Here is a 22,290-nt window from a genome sequence, read left to right on the forward strand (position 1 = left end):
CGCACCTTGTATATATGGCCTGAAAGTAATTCTAGATAATAATTTTTGTGTGTCTACCTTTAAGTCCACCTCATTGCATGAGGTCAGTTGTAGAACTTGGGACCTGCAGTATCATTTTGATGCTCTAGAAGTTTCAGACTTTGAAGCACTTTGAATTTTAGATGCTTTCTGTTAGCAGAAGTCCTGTCTACATAGATCATCATTGATTAAAAAAAAAAGTATATATATATATGAGTTCCGTAAAGTCACAGAAATTACTCTGCATACTGAATCTCAATTGGGAACTCATATGTTTCAGAAACACACCCCACTTCCATAGATGATTTTACTTGCCTCTGATAACAACAACACAGGTTATGCCCATCTTTAATAATCTTTAATAATGAGTTAATTACACTTAAAGTTCCACTGATTCAGGTCCAACATTGTGTACTCTTGTGAACTTCCTGGTTGGAATTGATGAAGTTAATTTCTATCAATGTATTTTGAAGGCATCACTTCTGTCAGATTAGGAAAATAATGGCGAGGGAAAAACTTGAACCCAATGTAAAACTTTCTGTAAGACCAAAGTTCATGTGTTTGTGGTTCAGCTTCTTCGACTGGTACTTACAGCTCTGCTCTTTTGCTACTAGCAGAAGGAACCTCATGACACAAGTCTTGTGATTTCTCGCCCAAGAGGCCTAGTGTCCCATGGAAACATGCACACTCTCCTCCGCATACATCACGGTCACAGCAGAGCTCTGTGAATTTGCCATGGACACTAGAACAGTGCTTATGTTCCCCTTTGGGATTTGTACAGTAGTACTTTGGCACCATGGCATCTTTTTGTTAACCTAGATTTCCCTTAAGTCAGTAAACATTCTCAGATTCAGAAAACTAAACATTTAAATTATCAACAGTTGTTAGGTAAACTGGGGAAAATCATTTCCTTTTCCTCTGACTTCCAAGATCCGTTTCTACAACTTAACTACTGGTGAAAGCTGCTCATGGAATTATGTTTCTCTCCTGTTTCTCTTTTACATACATGGGATTGTATTACACATGCCAGGGTGCAATAGGTGCTTTTCTTGCACTTAATGTCACTATCGGTCATTCTACATACACTTATATATCAGTACTTCATAACTTTACTATTTTTTTTTTCATGGCTTAGTTTTCTGGATGAGCCCTACATAAACAGTCCCAGTATACATGTCTTTTTTGCAGTTGTAAAAGTAACTTGTTCAGGAGGAACTTTCAGCAATGGAATTTCTGAGCCAATGTGTGTGGACAATTCAATTCTGATAAACACCACCATTTTGGCTACCAGAGAAATACCTCAGCATGCATCACGACTGATGCAACGCAGCGTTGAAGCTCTGGATCCTTCTATATGTAGTACAGTGACAGTCCCTTCATGGAAGTTCAGTAATCTAACAGTAATTAAATTGTCGTTCACCCTCATCTAGAAGACTCCTTCATGCCACTAGGACATAAGTTTTCAGAAAAAAACAAAAGAGGATTTTTTTTTACATTAAATGCTCATAACTATGGGCACAAATGAAAAACTAATAATCTCATTATATATATATATATATGGAGTTAGAACTAGGCAAATTTTGTCCTAAAAAGTAAAAAGTTCTGAAACAACCATCTTATCTCAAAAATATTACAGTTATTGTTCAAATTTTAATTAGATTTATTTTTAATTGGTGCATAGAGTTAAAAGTTGTACACATAAATGGGTTACCATATGATATTTTGATTGAGGTAAACATTGTTTAGCATGTAAATCTAGTTAGACATTTGTGTTCTCAAAAACATATTATTTCTTTGGGATGAAAACTTTAAAATGTTTTTATTTTAGTTTTTAAAATGTGTGTCAGATTGTTTTCTATAATCAGCTCTCATACAAGAGCACATTGAACTTGTTGTTCCTGTCTATATGCAACTTAATACCCACTGATAAATCAGCCGCCCTCACTCTCCTGAGTCACTGATAGGCACCATTTACTGCCAACTTGTACGAGATCCACTCTTGTAGAGTCCTGCGTATGAGTGAGGCCACATGCTTCATGCCTTCCTTTCTGTGTTTGGCTTAATTCACTTGCCATAATGATCCCTACTTGTTGTCAAAACAATGAAATTTTATCTTTCTGAAAGGATAGCTATTATGCTGTGGTGTAGATGTGCCACATATGGCTTTATCCATTCATGAGGTTGCCACCACTTATTGCTGATGGTGACTACTTCTGCAGCAGTCAGAGGGCAGATGTCTCTGACATACTCATTTCATTTCTCCCAGTCATTATCTGGCCAGTAGTGTGTTTACTGGGTCATGTGGTGGAGATTCATATATATGTGTATGTGTGTGTGTATGTGTGTGTATGTATGTGTATATATATATATATATATATATATATATATATATATATATATATATGTGTGTGTGTGTGTGTGTGTGTGTGTGTGTGTATGTATGTATATATGTATGTGTATATATATATACACACATATGTATGTGTGTGTATGTATATATATACACACATACATACATACACACATACACACACACACACACACACATATATATATATATATATATATATATATATATATAACAACTATATATATAGATAACTATATATATATTATATATAGATAACTATATAGTTGTTCCTTACAGAACCTCCATCCATTTATCCCTATGGCTGTCCTAGTTTATGTGCTTGCTGTATACAAGAGTTGTGTGTTCTCTAGAGCCATATTAGCAATTGTTATCTCCAGTCTTCTTGATATCAGCCACCTGTGCTGTGGTGAGGTGATCTCCCATCTTAGTTTTGCTTTGAGTATCTAAGGTGTAAGTGTTGTCATATTCCTGGTGGCAAGTTGTATGTCTTCTCTCCCATTTGCCATTGGAATATTTTGAAGGTTTATTTCTTCTTTTTTTTTTTCTATTCAGACTGTAGGGTTCTTCATATATTCTAGATATTGACCCCTTGTGAGATGCATAGTTTGCAGCCATTCCCTCCCATCTTGTAGCTTGTCCCTCAGTTCCATTGACTGTTTCCTTTGTAGTTCAGAAGAAAAACTTCCTTGCCTAATTCAGTGTACTAAGGCATCTCCTTCATATTTTCTAGTGATTTCATAGTTTCATCGAATATTTTAATCTTGAATACACTTTGAAGTAGCTTTTGTTAACTGCTCAGAGACAGGTGTCTGGTTTAATTCTTTGCATGTAGATACACAATTTTCCCAGCACTTTTGGCTGTACATGTATGGGTTCACTATAGAACTTCTGTTCTGTTCCACTGGCCTATGGTGTAGCGGTCTGCTTTTTTGACAAATACAGCTTTGTAGTATGTTTTGAAGCTACTTGGTATGTCTTTGTTAGTTCTTCTCTCAAAATGCCTTTGGCTATTGACTGTTTTTTGTTCAAGTTTTTGGTTTTAATTTTTCTTTTTTTTTAATTCCATGTAAATTAAAGAAAGATTTTTACAGTTCTGTAAAAAAAAATGTCTGTTGTGACTTTGGTGGGAATTTTGTTGTTTGTTAGGTTGCTTTTGGTAGTACAGTTACGTAATTACATTAATTTTTCCAGTCCATGAAGGTAGGATGTCCTTTCATTGTTCTTAAATTTGTGTCTTTTTATTGTATATAATTTTTTTTTTGTAAGGAGAGAGAGAGAGAGAAAGGGAATGGGTGTGCCATATACAAACAAACTCGAGATGCATTTGTCACTTTGTGCATCTGGCTTACATGGGTACTAGACAGTTGAACTCAGGTCGTTAGGCTTGGCGGGGAAGTGCCTTAACTGCTGAACCATTGCTCCAGCCCAAATATGTATGTCCTCTTCATTCTCTTTTTATATTTTTGTCATTGTTTGCTGGGGGGGGGGTCTATGTGAGGGCATGCACATGACACAGAGCTTGCATGGAGGTCAGAGCACAATTCTGAGGTCAGTCCTCGCCTGTCAACACCCTTGAGACTGATTTCCCCGCTCTGGATTCTCACACTGTTGTTCTTTGCCACGCTCACCATGAGCGTCTGGGGAGTTCTCCCATCTCTGCTTCCAGGCTTAGTGTCAGCATGATGGAGTTACACCGGCCCTTTGCCTAGGGTCTGAGTACTGAACTTGGGTTCCTCAGCCTGAGGAGCGAGTGCGCGTGGAGCATCTCCTTAGCCCATCTTTCTTCAGTCTTCTACATCGATGTTTTATAATGTCCATCATAGAGACCATTCAACTCCTTGGCTAAATTTACTCATTTTTTTAGCTATTATAAGTTGGTTTACTTTTATGATTCCTGTTTTAGATAATTTGCAACTAGCATATCCCCTACTATAGCTTTTTAACAATTTGTTTTCTTTGGATATCATTCTGCCCCATCTCTCTGCCTCCCAAGCCTGCACATCAAAAGAGGCATTGGCTGTACTCCAGCTACTGTTCTTGCCCAATACAAGGTGTGCTGTTCTAGGTCAGTGCATTCTGAAGTAGTCCCAACTGTTGTTGTTTAGGGCACATGACATTGTAAGTCCTATACATAGTGAACTGGAAATTGGAACTTGTGTTTCTGTGTAGTAATGCTGTGCTTAATGGAATAATTTCTCCTAATGGCATTTATTTTGTACCTAGGAAGCATCAAGACAATCATGCTCACAAGAACTCTAAACCATTCAGGTAATCATTTCATTTTAAAGCTGTCCCTTACTGCCCCTCAAATAGACTTTGCTTTGTAAATGTTGAAGGTTTTAGAACTGTTTTTTTTTTTTCAGATATATGGTTATGCTTTCTTTAATTTGATAGTCTTTTATTCTTCTTACCTTGGTCTAATTCTACTAATCACTGTTCTTAAGCTACAAATATATCTTTATGTTATATTAATATAGCATACAAACTATCTCATATAGATATATCTTCTAAAATGTGTTTATTTATATTTATACTATGGTATGTGTATGTTTTCTATTGCTATCAAATATAATTCTGTATAGAAATATAGAATACACTTCAGTATGTAAGCCATAAAAGGTGGTTAGGAATAGCTGTAATTTTTCTTTAATGAAGGCTTTAAAAAATCATATGAAGGCACTAGGGAGACAGCTCAGTGGAAATGTGTTTGTGGTGCATGAGGGCCTGAGTTTGAAGCCCCAGAACCCATGTTGGGAAGATGGAGACTGAATTCCTGGGGCTCATTGGCTGGCTAGTCTAGCTGAATCCATGAGCTGTAGGCTCAGCAAGAGACCCTGTCTCAAAGAATAAGGTGGAGAGTGACTGAGGAAGATGCCCAAGGTCTACTTCTGGGGTAAACACATGCATACACACACACACACACACACACACACACACACACACACACTCATACATGCACACCACACATGAGTACACTTGCAAAAAAATTGTATGATACTATAAATAGTATTTAATTTTTCATTTCCTGAAAACACTTTTTTTTTTGGTTGGTGTTGTGGTGTTGTGGACTGAGCCCAAAGTCTCATGCCTATCAAGTGTTTGCTTTACCACTAAGTTGACACCCACCCTCAACCCGTTTTTTTTTTTTTCATAGTAAAATTGAGAAATATTATGAAAGACTGACTCAAATTCAGTCATGGAAGGGATAATGCTCATGACATAATTCTAAATTTGAAATCACTATATTTTAGTTGCAGAATTAATGTAGCCAAAGAGTCTCTTGGCATGGAGAACATTTTAAATTTATCCAAGTTCAGACTGATTATCTAGGATTAGTCTTGGTGTCTCATTTGATGACTGTTTTGATAATCTCTCTGTCTTCTTCTCCTTCAGGTCACTGTACATTAGGAAAGCTGGTTGTTGAACTTTACTGCAGTTGATGGGCAACTTTCCTTCTAGAAGATTCACCATCCCAATTTCATTCTGGTTGCAAATATTCCAATGCCATAAGAAAACTCTGTAGATTTGCACTTTACTTTTGAAGATGGACATTTCTGTGATGGAGAGAACTGTGATATAGGTTGGTTCAAGAACATTCCCATCCAATGCCCATTGACTGCGGTGTGGGTGTGGAAGGTTCTAGAGAGAAAGGAACAATCAACACGTTTGCAGAGGACCTGGAACATGGAAGCGACCTGGCTTTAAAAAAACAGCAGAGCCTTGGAGACACTCCCATGAATCAGCCTGGCTCTCCGGCAAACTAGCACTTAATACCTTATGTAACAAGATGGACACTGGGGACAACGCTCTGGCACAAAAAGCTACCTCAAGGTCTGGAGAGACGGATAACACATCAGGTAGATGGAGGCAGGAGCCATCAGCTGTTATTAAGATGAGCGCCTTTGGCAGTCAGGAAGGACAGCGGCCACCACAACTAGATCCTGAGCCAATCGGAAACCCAGCCTCAGCCCAGCTGTTCGGTTCTGGGAAGCTGGCTTCCCCTGGCGACGTGGTCCAGCAGCAAGTCACGGAGAAGCAATACCCACCGCACCGCCCGAGTCCTTACCCATGCCAGCACTCCCTGTCTTTCCCTCAGCACTCATTGCCGCAGGGGGTCATGCGCAGCGAATCCCATCAGAGCCTCGAGGGCCCTCCCTGGCTCTTCCCTGGCTCTTTGCCACCGGTCGCTCCGGAGGACTTATTCCCTTTTCCCATCCATGGCCACGGTGGTGGCTATCCCAGAAAAAAGATTTCCAGCCTGAACCCTGCTTATAGCCAGTACTCCCAGAAAAGTATCGAACAAGCAGAAGAGGCTCATAAAAAGGAGCATAAGCCCAAAAAACCGGGCAAGTACATTTGTCCTTACTGTAGTAGGGCATGTGCCAAACCCAGCGTTCTAAAAAAACACATCAGGTCCCATACTGGTGAGCGGCCGTACCCGTGCATACCGTGTGGTTTCTCCTTCAAGACGAAGAGCAACCTGTACAAGCACAGGAAGTCACACGCCCATGCAATTAAGGCAGGGTTGGTACCTTTCACAGAGTCGGCTGTGTCTAAATTAGACCTGGAGGCTGGTTTTATTGATGTGGAATCAGAGATCCATTCAGATGGCGAGCAGAGCACAGACACGGATGAGGAGAGCTCTTTATTCGCAGAAGCTTCAGACAAAATGAGCCCTGGACCACCCATCCCGTTGGACCTTGCCAGCAGAGGAAGCTACCATGGGTCTTTGGAAGAATCGTTGGGTGGTCCCATGAAAGTCCCCATCTTGATCATCCCCAAAAGCGGGATACCACTACCTAGTGAAAGCTCTCAGTATATTGGCTCTGACATGCTACCGAATCCGTCTTTAAGTACAAAGGCCGATGACTCTCACACAGTGAAACAGAAACTTGCACTGAGACTGTCAGAGAAAAAGGGGCAGGATTCTGAGCCCTCTCTCAACCTTCTGAGCCCTCACAGCAAAGGAAGCACCGATTCTGGCTACTTCTCTCGCTCAGAAAGCGCAGAGCAGCAAATAAGCCCTCCCAACACAAATGCAAAGTCTTATGAAGAAATTATCTTTGGGAAATACTGTCGACTCAGTCCAAGAAATACGCTCAGTGTTACTCCCACTGGTCAGGAACGCACCACCATGGGGAGACGGGGTATCATGGAACCATTACCTCATGTCAATACCAGACTAGATGTCAAGATGTTTGAAGATCCTGTCTCCCAGCTGATCCCCAGCAAGGGAGAAATGGACCCCACTCACACAGGCATGCTGAAGCCCACCAAATTCAACAGTGAGTACAGGCAACCACAGACCATCCCATCATCTGTCAGGAGTGAAGGAAAACTTTACCCAGGAAATTACACGGGCAGCAACCCAGTTCTCTTAGAGGCTCCTGTAGACTCTTCACCCCTTATCAGAAGCAATTCAATGCCAACTTCTTCAGCAACTAACTTAAGTATCCCTCCTTCCTTGAGAGGAAGTCACTCATTTGATGAAAGGATGACTGGGTCTGATGATGTGTTCTATCCGGGCACGGTGGGCATACCCCCTCAACGCATGCTAAGAAGGCAAGCGGCATTTGAGCTGCCATCTGTCCAGGAGGGGCACCTGGAGTCCGAGCATCCTACCAGGATGTCCAAGAGTCTGGCTGGCTCATCCTTGAAGGAAAAGAAATTGGTTCCTGGAGACAGGGCTGGGTATGACTATGATGCCTGCCGTAAGCCTTATAAGAAGTGGGAAGACAGGGACATGTCTTGCTTAAGTACTTTCAAACATGGAGGAGAATATTTTATCGACCCCTCGGTGCCAATGCAGGGGGTGCCAACCATGTTTGGGACTACATGTGAGAACAGGAAACGCCGAAAAGAAAAGAGTGTGGGAGACGAGGAGGATACCCCCATGATATGCGGTGGTGCAGGGAGCACGCCGGTGGGCGTGATGACTTCAGAGTTCGACCTCAAATCGCAGGAAGGAGGAAGGAGCGGCTTTGCCGTGGCTGGACACGAGAACCCTTCTCATGGTTACTCTGAGCGCTTTGACCCAGGTCGGCCCCAGCTGCCATCTGGAAGTCCGTCTCTTGGGTCAGAAGAGTCATCCTCCGCTGCTGATTCTGACAAGATGTCAGACCTGGGCAGGAAACCTCCTGGAAATGTGATTTCGGTGATTCAGCACACAAACTCGCTGAGCCGGCCCAATTCCTTTGAAAGATCCGAGTCAGCTGAACTGGTGGCCGGTGCACAGGACAAGGCCCCCTCGCCTTCAGAGACGTGTGACAGTGAGGTCTCAGAAGCTCCGGTGAGCCCGGAGTGGGCTTCGCCTGCGGATGGTGCAGAGAGTGGGGGCAAACCAGCCCCTTCCCAGCAGGTGCCACATCAGCCCTATCACACGCAGCCCAGGCTGGTTCGCCAGCACAACATTCAGGTTCCTGAAATCAGAGTCACTGAGGAGCCTGACAAACCTGAGCGGGAGAAGGAATCTCAGAGCAAAGAGCCAGAGAAGCCTGTGGAGGAATTCCAGTGGCCCCAGAGAAGCGAGACCCTCTCCCAGCTCCCGGCTGAGAAGTTGCCCCCCAAGAAGAAGCGCCTGCGGCTCGCAGATATGGAGCACTCCTCCGGGGAGTCCAGCTTCGAGTCCACAGGCACTGGCCTCTCTCGCAGCCCCAGCCAAGAAAGCAACCTGTCCCACAGCTCCAGCTTCTCCATGTCTTTTGAAAGAGAAGAAAACCTCAAGTTGTCTGTGCCTCCCAAGCAAGACGAGAGTGGGAAGCACTCCGAGTTTTTGACCGTTCCTGCCAGTTCCTACTCACTGTCAGTTCCAGGCCATCACCACCAAAAGGAAATGCGTCGCTGCTCCTCTGAGCAGATGCCCTGCCCTCACCCAACAGAAGTCCCAGAAATTCGGAGCAAATCGTTCGATTATGGGAATCTGTCCCATGCCCCTGCGGCAGGTGCCTCGACTTCAACATTATCACCCTCCCGGGAGAGGAAGAAATGCTTTCTGGTGCGGCAGGCTTCCTTTAGTGGCTCCCCGGAAATCGCCCAAGGTGAAGCCGGCATGGACCCCAGCGTCAAGCATGAACATTTGGAGCAGTTGCACGCGGGTCTCAGGGCTGCGTGGTCCTCGGTGCTTCCTCCTCTGCCTCCAGCAGATGACCCTGCAAAGCAGGTGGTGGGTCCTTGTGCGCCCCTGAGCTCAGGGCCACTCCACTTGGCCCAGCAACAGATGATGCACATGGACAGTCAGGAATCTTTGAGAAATCCCTTGATGCAGCCAACATCCTACATGACACGCAAGCACGTCGCTGAACAGCCGGGTCTGTTTCCACATCAAGACACAATCCCATTTTCTCCAGTCCAGAACGCCTTGTTTCCATTTCAGTATCCTACCGTCTGTATGGTTCATTTGCCAGCTCAGCAGCCTTCCTGGTGGCAGACCCATTTCCCCCATCCCTTTGGTCCACACCCTCAGAAGAGCTACAGCAAGCCTTCTTTTCAGGCAGATATTCATGCTAGCTACCCCTTGGAGCACATTGCAGAACACACTGGAAAGAAACCTGCCGATTACACACACACAAAAGAGCAGACTTACCCGTGCTATTCAGGAACGTCAGGGCTACATTCAAAGTTTCCATTGGAAGCCAGCAGTCAATCCACCGAATCCTCCTCTGAGCCGCTGCTTCAAGAAGACTTTGCCTCCGCGAGTGCTGGGCCTTTGCAGTCGCTCCCGGGAACAGTGGTTCCTGTTCGAATCCAGACCCACGTCCCATCCTATGGAAGTGTTATGTATACAAGCATATCCCAGATACTTGGACCGAACAGTCCTGCCATTGTCATATGCAAAGTTGATGAGAATATGACCCAAAGAACACTGGTAACCAACGCAGCCATGCAAGGGATAGGCTTTAACATCGCCCACGTGTTCGGGCAACATACAAGCTTGGAAAAGTACCCTCTTTGGAAAGTACCTCAGACCTTGCCCCTGGGCTTAGAGTCCTCCATCCCCCTGTGTTTACCTTCCACCTCTGACAGCGCCGCTTCCCTGGGAGGCAGCAAAAGGATGCTGTCCCCAGCCAGCAGCTTGGAGCTCTTCATGGAAACAAAGCAGCAGAAACGGGTGAAAGAAGAAAAGATGTATGGGCAGATCGTGGAGGAGCTCAGCGCCGTGGAGCTGACCAACTCAGACATCAAGAAGGGCATCTCTCGGCCCCAGAAACCTCAGCTGGTGAGACAGGGCTGCGCTTCAGAGCCAAAGGATGGCTTGCAGTCACGGTCATCTTCCTTCTCCTCTCTGTCTCCCTCCTCATCTCAAGACCATCCATCTACCAGTGGGCCCTCCAGGGAGCCTTTTCTTCCTAGCAGAGAGATGCTTTCTGGCTCCAGGGCACCCCTTCCACAGCGGAAGTCCAGTGGGCCCACGGATAGCCGAGAGTCCTCAGATGAACTGGACATCGATGAGTCAGCATCAGACATGAGCATGAGCCCTCAGAGTTCTTCACTGCCATCAGGGGACGGTCAGCAGGACGAGGAAGGGAAGGCCCGCAAGATGCCCATTGGCATGCTGGTCCACATGGCCTCCAGCCCCAGTGGGAACGTGGCAAACTCCGCTCTTCTTTTCACAGAGGTGGCTGATTTCCAGCAGGTTCTTCAGTTCCCCAGTCTGCGGACAACCACCACCGTGAGTTGGTGCTTCTTGAATTATACAAAACCCAGTTTCATGCAGCAGGCCACCTTCAAGTCCTCCGTGTATGCGTCATGGTGCGTTAGTTCCTGTAACCCAAACCCATCAGGATTGAACACCAAGACCACGCTGGCTCTGCTGAGATCCAAGCAAAAAATCACCGCAGAAATTTACACTCTGGCTGCTATGCACAGGCCGGGAACAGGCAAGCTGACGTCATCCAGTGCCTGGAAGCAGTTTGCACAGGTAAGAAAGGGTAAGAAAGCATGGTGGGCTGTGGACCCAGTGCTCAGCAGACTGTACCCTGAAGGGTAGACGTTCCCACAAACATACTAATGAAGTTAAGACCAGAATTTTGTCTTCTGCATATCTCTTCCTCAAGGACATTTTTAAGTTACTGGTTACTTTGTTCCTAGACGAACAGTTAGATTTAAACTGACTGTTGCTCTCACAACTCATAACCCACAATCCCATGGTGAATACCAACAACCCCACTGAGGAGGGCCCTCAGTGGAATGGGGTGGAGGGCCAGGGAGCAAGGAAATGATGGTACCAACATATGATGTGTCCATACAGAATTTCTACTGAGTCAAAAATAAAACAAAACTCTGAGGCTTTGGGGAACATTCATTCAAATTACCACCCTGTTCACTGTATTTTGCGGCCGTGGACATAATATGACCAACCTGTCTCCTGCTCCTGCTGCCTTTGCCAACGTGATGGCATGTAGTCCTTTAATCTATAAGCCAGAATAAATCCTTCAATTACCTTAAAACTTTTCCCTCATGTCCTTTATTTTAGCTTATAGCCTTTCAGCATAGGATTTCAGAAAACATTCAGAGATAATAAAAAGGTGGGGTGTGTGGGCAGCTGTATCTTGGAGAAAGCTTCTGAAATGATTCTCTTTCTATCCTGCAGATGAAACCTGATGCACCCTTCTTATTTGGCAGCAAACTAGAAAGGAAATTAGTGGGAAATATCTTAAAGGAAAGGGGGAAAGGAGATATTCATGGAGATAAAGAGATTGGATCCAAACAAACTGAGCCAATCCGAATTAAAATCTTTGAAGGAGGGTAAGAAAACATAAATCCACATGTAAAATGTTCGGTTTTAAGTCAGACTAAATGGCCTTGGATGTCTGCATGGGAAAAACAGTGTGTGCTCTCAGTGGAAGTATAAAGTAGATTCTTTTACCAGACACATATCTGAACTCTGGCTGGTGAAACATAAGGAGCACATGCATTTTCTTTCAGGATTTGCTCTCATGAACATGACCTTGTTATGTGAGGTTTGAACCTTACCTTAAAATTTCACGCCTTTAATATAAAATTCACTAGTTAGCAGACTCTCTTGAATGCTACTGTATTTGTTGATTCTTTGGTATTTTTATGGGTGTTTGGGTTATAAGTAAGCATATTTTAATCTACGCTTACGTTAGTTAAATTATGAGTTCTCACATACATTTTTAAGAACAAGTTAAAGTCTTTAAACTATAGACTTTAATGTGACACTGGAAGCTTCATCCATGTCCTTGTTCTGTTCATGATCCACGTCAGAGTGTCACATGGCATTTACTGTCATGTCTCCTGTTTCCACTGACCTATAACAATTTCTTTAACGTTAAGAAGTTTGGGCTGGGGAGGTGGCTCAGTGGGTAAAAGCGTTTGTTTGGAAAGCTTGTTGGCCTGGGTTTGATTCCCCGGTACCCATGTAGAGCCAGATGCACAAAGTGGCACATGTATCTGGAGTTCATTTGCAGTGGCTGGAAGCCCTGGCATGCCCACCCATTCCCTCCTTCCTTGCAAATAAATAAATAGTTTTTATAAAAAAAGAAATTCTTAAACATTGAGTTTTGTATGAGCCATTGAAACTCAGATAATATACTCCCGTGATTTTATTATCTGTATAATTAAGAAAATGTATATGTAATGGCTAGTTTTAGATTTTGATAGCAATTCAGTCCAGTGGCATGGAAGAAGTCTAGATTTATGATTTCAATATAAAATTTTTTCAAGTACTTAATTACATTTTTGGGATCATTATGTCATTAGCCTCTTTTCTCCAATATATCAATTAAATTAATTCCAATTGTATTTAAGGACAATATAAAAATGATGAATGTTTGGTGATGAGATATATTTCTCATGAACTATGAGGATAGATTAAAATAAATCTGATTATCCTTTTCTGAAGATATTTGGCTTTCTGTCAAGTTTTATCTGTAGTCCATACACAATTTGACCTAGTTAGGAACTGAGTATAATGAAATTGAAAAGTGAAGAATATTTTTATATCTTTAAGTATTATTCTGAGTTATTACAAAAACGTCACGTGAGATTAAATAAAAACTTTGAAGAAGAATCTGAAGTTGAAATTTTCTACAAAAGAGGAAAAATAGAAGCATAGGGTGTTTGAAATTGACTACCTATGTTTTCCGGTCTACTTCATTCTCACCTTGGTCAGTAATACTGTTAAGATGAAATTTGGTATTTGAAAATATATATGGGTGTTCCCCCCCCCCTTTAAAAAGCCTTAAATAGATTGGTCAGCTAAGTTGAAACTTGTTTTTATTCCTATTGGTGCATTAGCTGAAGTAAGAAAGGGTCATTGCATGCCCTTAAGAATGAGAAACTAAAACTGTAAATCAGGCATATTAAACAAATTCACCATGAATGAGGAATTTTGCATATTAGGCTATCTTTGGGAGTTATACAAAGAACCCCCAGACAGGAAAATCTTTCCAAAGTGATATTGGACCCATGATTCAAGCCTGCCTGTGATTTAAGAGATAATACTAATTCACTGACTTATTCAGTAGCATTCCACTGTGCTGTGATGCATCATGGGTTATATTGTGTTCTAAACAAAATGGGATTGTAGAACATGGGGTATGTTTTCTGTCATCACCAAAGGAAATATCTAAGACTGTGTTCATCTATCCAGTTTGATTAAAGTAGATGACCTCAGATATCCTTTCATACCTCTCTATGAAATCTTCCTGGAAACACATGCAAATTTGATTCAAAATAGAATCTCTAGTTTTCCTTATGCAATGGTACCTTCAAGCAGCCAGTTGAAATTAGGACTCCACGTTAGTAAAAATTCATGATCCCTGAGAAGAACAGATCAAATCTGTAGACAACAGTTGGTGAGCTCAGCTTAGCCTGTGTAAACTTGAAATTTCTGAGGCACTCATGTGCCAGGATTATAAAAATAGAGTGGAAACTTGCAATGAAAAATTCTATTCTCAGTTATACTTATTTTAGCAAACGTAGAAGGGCGTGTGCACGTGTATATTTTAGATGATGTAATGTTAACAATGATGCATGAAGCATGATAATTTCAATATGTTGGGATGCTTTTGAATGTTCCTTGATTGGAGGCTTTACTAAACTCCAAAAGTAATAAGCCTGGGTCTATAACTCATTGGGACTTATATAAGCCTACTGGACCATGGATACTGAGTGAACATGTTTATACTCTAGCAGAGCTGATTCCATTTGTAATTCTATGTAGAATGAATGATGTTTTGTTTATAGTGCTACATCTACTATCTAGTTGTTTTAGGCTTGAATTGCATAACCATTCCAAAGTTTATCAAAGTGAAGTTGAATAATTGGAAAAGAGCCTCATAAGAATTGAGTCCATTCAATGATCACTTTGGTTTGATGTGTCACACCCCATGAGTGTCTGAAATCTCAGTGGATTCCTCCTTTTATAAGGTACAAATCAAATGAAGACTACGTGTATGTCAGAGGACGTGGACGTGGGAAGTATATTTGCGAAGAGTGTGGGATTCGCTGCAAGAAGCCAAGCATGCTCAAAAAACACATACGCACACACACTGATGTCCGGCCTTATGTATGCAAGCTGTGTAATTTCGCCTTCAAAACGAAAGGTACAAGTCCAATATTTGAGAGTAAAAGCACTTACGATGACTTATGGCTGCTTATGATTCTAAACGCGTCTTGTAACTCACTTTCACCAACAACAGTGTGGTTTTGTTTGTGAAACTATGACTCCATGAAATGTTTTTCCTCCCTTGTGCTGGCGATCAAAGGATGTATGTGAGACTGTTAGGCTCCTTTTATGACCAATTAAGAGCTACAGACTTAGAGCCAGGCTGGTTGTCTCTGAAGGAAGTGGCTAAGAATTGCCTGGATTGCTATTACTTCATGGTGGAAATGCTATGTGGTCTAGGTAATATTTGCACCAGTATTGAAATTCTGCAGGGAGGTAATGCATGCAGTGGGAATGGGAAGGCAAGGGAGCAGCTGGGAAGAAAATATGTGCCCGTGGTCAGTTTCAAGATTATAAATAATGTAGAGATCCACAGACTCCCAAATGGGCCCCCTCCATCCACAACTGCATTAATTATGCATAGAAATTTGATAGCCTCTGTTCTGTGTATTTATCAACACAGAGTCAATTCTTACTCTCAGGCAACAACTGTTAATCTCACCCGAAGAGGACTGGCCATAAAATGGTGATGTGTCTTTTTTTTTTTTTAATTTCAAAAGTCTGTTTTTAACAGGTTCATTTATACAAAAATAATTTACTCAAGAAGGTTGCTTTAGTTATATTTCTGCCATTTTATAAATCATGATATGCTTTTACAGTACATCAGATCTAAGAGGTGCTATAGACATTCCATTACCAATCTTACATTATTTCCAGTGTCTTACTTCAAATTTTTGTATTAAATAAAATAATATGGTGGTGAAACGTCTGCCTGTTGTCACTTGTAGATCTATATCCTAAATTATTATATTGTTTTAATACAAGTGTACATGTTTGGTGTCACCACATATCTGCTTCTTCTTTGTTAGAAATGTATTTATGTGACAGGAATGCCTTATTTGAAGTTCAAAAGTGATAGGTTATGCATTCATTTGTACTTCAAAAGAAATAAACATAAGGTCCTTTAAATGCCATCTACTTCTCCACAACCAAGGCTTTTTATACAGAATCTTAATCAGAAATTCTCTGAGAGCAAAAACAAAAACGTTGATTGAAGGACACACTGTAGAGTCACTAGGCATTGCAAATGGTGTGTCTTCAACTGGGCATGCATCTACTGTAAGGCTTTGTGAAAGCTGGGTGAAGAAGTGACACATTCTGGAAATTTTATTAAAACTGGGCCTGAACTATCATTCTGGAGTCTTAGGGGGAAGCCATGTACTCTTGGTCATTAATAGAGTTTCCCTGACAGCTTTTTGGAGGATTCAGATGTCTCAGAATGGTAGGATGAGCACAGCATCCTAGGAAGTCCCCCCCCCACCCCGTGTTCGAGTGCACACTCTCATCTCTGAGCACAGCTGTGGTGCTGTGCAGGATCAGTCCCTGCGACTCCTCTCCTACCCCCCTGCACTCTGCTGGTCCTTGTCGGCCATCTCAGGTGCCCTTGACGCGTGAAAACCAAACCCAGGGAGAACTGTTTCTGGTCCCAGTTTCTAGTTACAAATCTACTCTGAGAAACAGAGTCCAGAGCTTGACTCCTTGGAATGGACACCGAAAAAAATACAGGAGAAGAAACATGCACTAAAGTCCAAGTAGGCTCCTGCAGCAGGTATGTGGGTCAGGTTTTCATACCCCACAGAAACCAAAACACAAGGACGCTTGGTCCCCTTGTAAGAAATTGTCTAGTTTTGGCATGTGACTTACCTTCGCCCTCCTGTCCATATTCATTTCTATGTTCCTCATCATATCCAACAAAGTGTAATTGCTACATGAATTGTTCTATCATACTGCTTAGTGAGTAATCAGGAGAAACATGTTTGTGGAGATTCAATACAAATGAAATTTTTTTCCAAATATTTTTCATCCTCATGTTGTTGAATCCACAAATAAAGAAACCACAAATACAGCGGGCTGGCTGTAAGCTTTCTCATGACTTATCATCCACACTCGTTAACGTATCAGACATATCTACACCCTGAAGAAGCAGATGACTTCCCATTAATTTATGGAAACCTGATTGTTTAGTTCATTTACACATTTAAGTACTGGTATGTCTATCTATCAAGCTTCTCCTCTTTAAAAAGTTGAAAATACGTCATTTTGATAAGTACTATGAGAGCCTGGAAGTTCTTCTATTTATTTATTTACACATAGAACCCATGGATGTATAAACAACAATATAACAAAATAACAAGTGATACCAATAAAATAGAAATTTTTAGCAAAATTATAAATTGTGGCTTATTTATTCTATTAATAATAAGCTAAATAGCTCTAAATGGAGGATAAACTGTGCAGGCTGGGTTGACAACAAGATTTCAGGGAGCCTGTGTGTAAAACTAAGGCATGTGTTGGTGGCATTATCAACACATCACCAAAGGGCATAGATAGTAACGTGGCCCATTTTTATCAAAGCAAATGTGTAGACTCTGTACTGAATGGACTCTCAGACCTCTTGACAAGTCATTTGATATAGAATTGCTCTGTGTGTGTGTGTGTGTGTGCGTGTGTGTGTGTAGGTATAAGTTACTTTCTCATTGCTTGGATAACATATTTGGCCAGAAGCAACTTAAGGAAGGAAAGATTTTTATTGTGGCTTACAGTTGCAGAGGGTGGAGTTCATCAAGGCGGGCTGAGCATGGCAGGAGCAGGAAACCAGAATCACAACATCATACCAGCAAGGAGGCAGTGGAGAAAGTATGAGGAGAATGAGCAGGACCAGGCAGTCATGCCACAAGACCTGCCCCAGTGACACACTCCCCCTACGAGGTTCTGCCTCCTAAGTTTCCACAAAGGGCACCACCAGATTGAGATTAAATATTCAAACACATGAGCCTATTTTCATTCAAAAACTAGTGGGCAGGGCTGGAGAGATTGCTCAGTGGCTAAGGCGCATGCCTTCAAAGCCAAACGATCTCAGTTCCTTTTTCCCAGTACCTATGTAAGCCAGATGCACAAGGTGGTGCATGCATCTGGAGTTTGTTTGCAGTGGCTAGAAGCCCTGGTGTGCCCATTCTCTGTCTCTGTCTCTCTTGCTCTCTTTCTTTCCCTCAATCTCTCCTGCTTTCTCTCTCTAAAATAAATAAAAATAAAATATCAAAAAATTGGGTCATTTTTATTCAAACCACCACAGTATATACATATGTTTATTTATCTCCTTTCTCCTTCCTTCTCCTCTGTCCATAGACTGAGACAAGACTGATTGGATTAGCGTTCTCAGAATTTCTTTGTGTTCTATATAATAATTGTATATGTTAACAGAAATATAAATATAACTATAGGTATAGGTATATGCACAAATGAATGGGTGCTAAAATATGTAACCATATTGACATGAATCCTTTTATTGGTGTTGGAATGATAGAAGTCTCAAATCAAATAAAAAAAGCAATATTGCTCCTTCAGACTTTTAGAAACTGCTCTTGCAAAGTTTTCTAACATAATGCCTGACAGAAAGACTAACCTTGGAAATAATGGTCCTTGTCAGTGGTCGACTACCTGTCTGTATTGATCTTTGAGTTCATTTACAAGGTTGGCTCTCATTTACTTTGTATAATTATCCTTCGGACCAGTGAGGATCCTTGGAGTTTAATCTGTCTGATCAATGCCTGAAGGCCATGGGTTGTGTTGAGAATATTTTTATCCTGAAAATTTTCTGAAGTGTGCTACCTCATATATGGAGTTTACAGGGAGGGGTTATGTATTTGCCCTATTGATAGCTACTAGATTCCTTTCAGTCAGGAAAATCTGAGATCCCCAGTCTTGTAACTCTTAAAAAAGAAATGACCCCAGATTTCCATATACCTTCTATAATAGAGAAAATCTGAAATTAGGACTTCTGTGCATCTTAAGGTTTAGGCAAGGGGAAGTAGAAACATGTTTACCCAAACTAAATCACTTCCTGAATTTTGAAGTAGATATAGTTGGACAGCCAGTTAATTTATTTTTTTATTGGTTGTATTTTCCAGGAAACTTAACAAAACATATGAAATCTAAAGCACACATGAAAAAATGCCTAGAGCTGGGAGTCTCAATGACGTCAGTGGATGATACGGAAACTGAGGAAACAGGTGTGTCCTTGTTGAGTTGACTGGAGTTTTATGGCTCAAATGATTACATTTCATTAAATACTCAATATAGAAGATAGAAAATAAAACTGACATTGAATTGCCAAAAGCCTGCTGAGGAGAAATAAAAGCATCTCAACTATAACTTGGGGAAAGGAGAGGTCTTATAGGAAAATAGTTTTATCTGACATTGTGACATATGTGTGTGTGTGAATATAGATAGATAGATAGATAGATAGATAGATAGATAGATAGATATAGATATAGATATATTGCATCTATCTATCTATATATCTATATCTATATGTACATATCTATCTATCTATTATCTATCTATCTATCTATCTATCTATCTATCTATCTGTCTATCTATCTACATGATTGCCCTTGATTTATTATTGTGGTTTAAGTATAATGAAGCAGTTTTAGAAATTTGGATAGCATTTTGGTGTGTTATTATTCCTAATAGTAGTAAATCTAGTGGAAAAAACTCTTCTTCCTGAGCCTCAGGAGAGAACCTAAGGGTTGGCTAATGCTCCTGTGGAGCACCATGTGTAAGTTTGCACGTGAACCTGAGGAGACATGATGCTGATCCTTTTCCTCGGGCATCAATCATTAGCCACATTATTTTTTTTATTTTTATTTATTTATTTTATTTAGTTTAGAGAGAGAGAGATAGTGAAAGTGGCTGATAGACAATGAGAAAGGGTGGGCCAGGGCCTTCAGCCACTGTAAAGAGCTCCAGACACATGCACTGCCTTATATGGCTTATGTGGGTCCTGGGAAATTGAACCTGGGTCCTTTGGCTTGTCAGGCAAACACCTTAACTGCTAAGCCATCTCTCCAGCCTTAGCCATATTCTTCGTATTCATTTGGCTAGGGTTTTCTAACAAGACTTCTCTGAAGTCTGAAACATAAGATTCTACTCCAGAGTTCCCCATCATCAAACCAAAGAGATATACAACGATTAGCACCCATTCAGGGTCAAGTAAGTGTCCAGGAGAGCTCTGAGAATCGAGAAGTAAGGGGGCTACACGCTTAAGGAAAGCTTTTGGAAAGAGATGGGGTCGAAATCAGCTCCTCACCTTGACATTTGGACGTTGATCACTGTGATTTTCTGTTTGGTTGTTTCAGAAAACATGGAAGATTTGCACAAAGCTTCAGAGAAGCACAGTATGTCCAGCATTTCAACGGATCACCAGTTCTCAGATGCCGAGGAGTCGGATGGTGAAGATGGAGATGACAATGATGACGATGATGAAGACGATGATGACTTCGATGACCAGGGAGATTTGACACCCAAAACGAGATCAAGAAGCACCAGTCCTCAGCCGCCTAGGTTCTCCTCCTTGCCTGTGAATGTCGGCACCGTACCCCATGGAGTTCCTCCGGATAGCTCCTTGGGACACTCATCTCTGATCAGCTATTTGGTTACTTTGCCGAGTATACAGGTTACTCAGCTCATGACACCCAGTGACGCCTGTGAAGATACCCAGATGACGGAATACCAGAGGCTGTTCCAGAGCAAGAGTACAGACTCGGAACCAGACAAAGACAGGTTAGACATACCCAGCTCCATGGATGAAGAGGCCTTGCTGTCCTCAGAGCCCAGCTCCTCCCCGAGGGACTTCTCCCCCTCAAGCCGCCATTCCTCACCGGGATATGACTCTTCGCCCTGTCGAGATAACTCTCCAAAGAGGTATCTGATACCTAAAGGAGATTTGTCACCCAGAAGACATTTGTCACCTAGGAGAGATCTGTCACCCATGAGGCATCTGTCACCAAGAAAGGAAGCTGCCTTGAGGAGAGAGATGTCCCAAGGAGATATTTCACCAAGGAGGCATTTGTCCCCAAGGAGGCCATTGTCTCCTGGAAAAGACATCACCATGGTAAGAAGAGACCTGTCTCCCAGAAGAGAGAGAAGATACATGGCCACCATCAGAGCACCATCTCCCAGAAGGGCTTTATATCATAACCCACCGTTACCCATGGGGCAGTATCTGCAAGCAGAGCCAATTGTATTGGGGCCTCCTGTAAGTATAACTCCACACTGTCTTGGAACATCAGCTGAGGACATCAGCGCCTCCTGAGAACACACTAGTGTGTTATCCATTAGCACATGAGTATCTCTTCATGGGGAGGAGTGAACCTGGTAGTGAGAACACTCTCGTGTGGCATTTATTATGACATGGTATTCTGTCACTAGGAGGAGTGAACCAGGTACTGGAAACAAAAGGAAGACATTTCTGTTATCAATAACATGACTATGGGATTACTCTAAGTGAGAGGCACTGCAGCCGAGTAGGAGCGTGCTTCTGGCCACAAACAGCTGGCAACTCCAGAGGGCTTTCTAGCTTTAACTTGTGCCAAAACCTTACTGAAGCCCTGGAATGGCACGCCTGCATACACAGAAGTTCACAGGATGTTTTAGGGAGGACTTTTAACCAGTCATTATCATTGACTTTCACAACTTTTTTTTAAATAAGATACACTCATTACATTGCCCAGTGTGAGAGGACATGAGAAACTGGTAAAGAGAGCGTAATATATCCAGTAGGTTTATAAGTCAGAGGCATGGATGTTTCTGATGGTCTTGGTGGCATCACCTGTTGTAGGTACCAAGTGAGGATGCAGAGAATGGGCTGTAGGAGAACGTTCTCGAGATCTCTGTAAGAGACTAAGTTGGCTCTGTGGTTGTGGACATGGAGTTCAACAAAGCAGTAGGTTTCGTGTAAAGCCATAGAAAAGCCCTGCTCGGCCTCCTTCCATGGCATGGCAGAACAGACCGTTGGGGTAGGGTTTTCAGAAGTGCGTAAGGCGGGGTGTGAGCGCAGAGGCAGTAGGCCTTGGGAGCGCGGATGCTTTGACTGTGGCTTGGTTTTCTGGTCTCGACTCATGCATGTGCTCTTTGTTCTTGATCCTGCCCTGTGCCCCGGCACAGTCCTTTTTAGGCACAGGAAACACTGCCAACTCCGCAGCTCTGTCTATCCCTACCCTAGTGGCCAGTTTCCTTCTCTCTCCTCACCTCCTACCCCCCACCGTCGTCACCTTCCCCATCGTAAGCCAGGTACCAACTTCATCTTGGTGGTGCAAATCCTGCAGAGGCCTCCGCAGCTATCCCAGCGTTAACTTATGTGCCAGGCTAATAAATTATCAAGCTAAGAAAAAGAGCTACATTTCTGCAGGTTGTTGTGTCTTGGCAC

At 42.3% G+C, this 22,290-nt stretch overlaps 1 protein-coding gene across 3 annotated transcripts in view; it reads left to right on the forward strand.

Annotated features, from left to right (window-relative positions):
- The window catches only part of Hivep2 (HIVEP zinc finger 2), a 220,281-nt gene that overhangs the window by 192,607 nt on the left and 5,384 nt on the right, over window positions 1-22,290 (forward strand). For all 3 annotated transcript variants that reach the window (XM_045157882.1, XM_045157883.1, XM_004651154.2), the window contains 6 exons: window positions 4,613-4,657; window positions 5,783-11,306; window positions 11,979-12,133; window positions 14,783-14,958; window positions 18,989-19,090; window positions 20,222-21,120. In XM_045157882.1, the coding sequence (XP_045013817.1) occupies window positions 6,177-11,306; window positions 11,979-12,133; window positions 14,783-14,958; window positions 18,989-19,090; window positions 20,222-21,120 (6,462 nt within the window). In that variant the 5' untranslated portion in view covers window positions 4,613-4,657; window positions 5,783-6,176. The remainder of the gene's footprint in view (window positions 1-4,612; window positions 4,658-5,782; window positions 11,307-11,978; window positions 12,134-14,782; window positions 14,959-18,988; window positions 19,091-20,221; window positions 21,121-22,290) is intronic.

The sequence above is a fragment of the Jaculus jaculus genome, chromosome 9, assembly GCF_020740685.1.
Source record: "Jaculus jaculus isolate mJacJac1 chromosome 9, mJacJac1.mat.Y.cur, whole genome shotgun sequence".
Lineage (NCBI taxonomy): Eukaryota > Metazoa > Chordata > Mammalia > Rodentia > Dipodidae > Jaculus > Jaculus jaculus.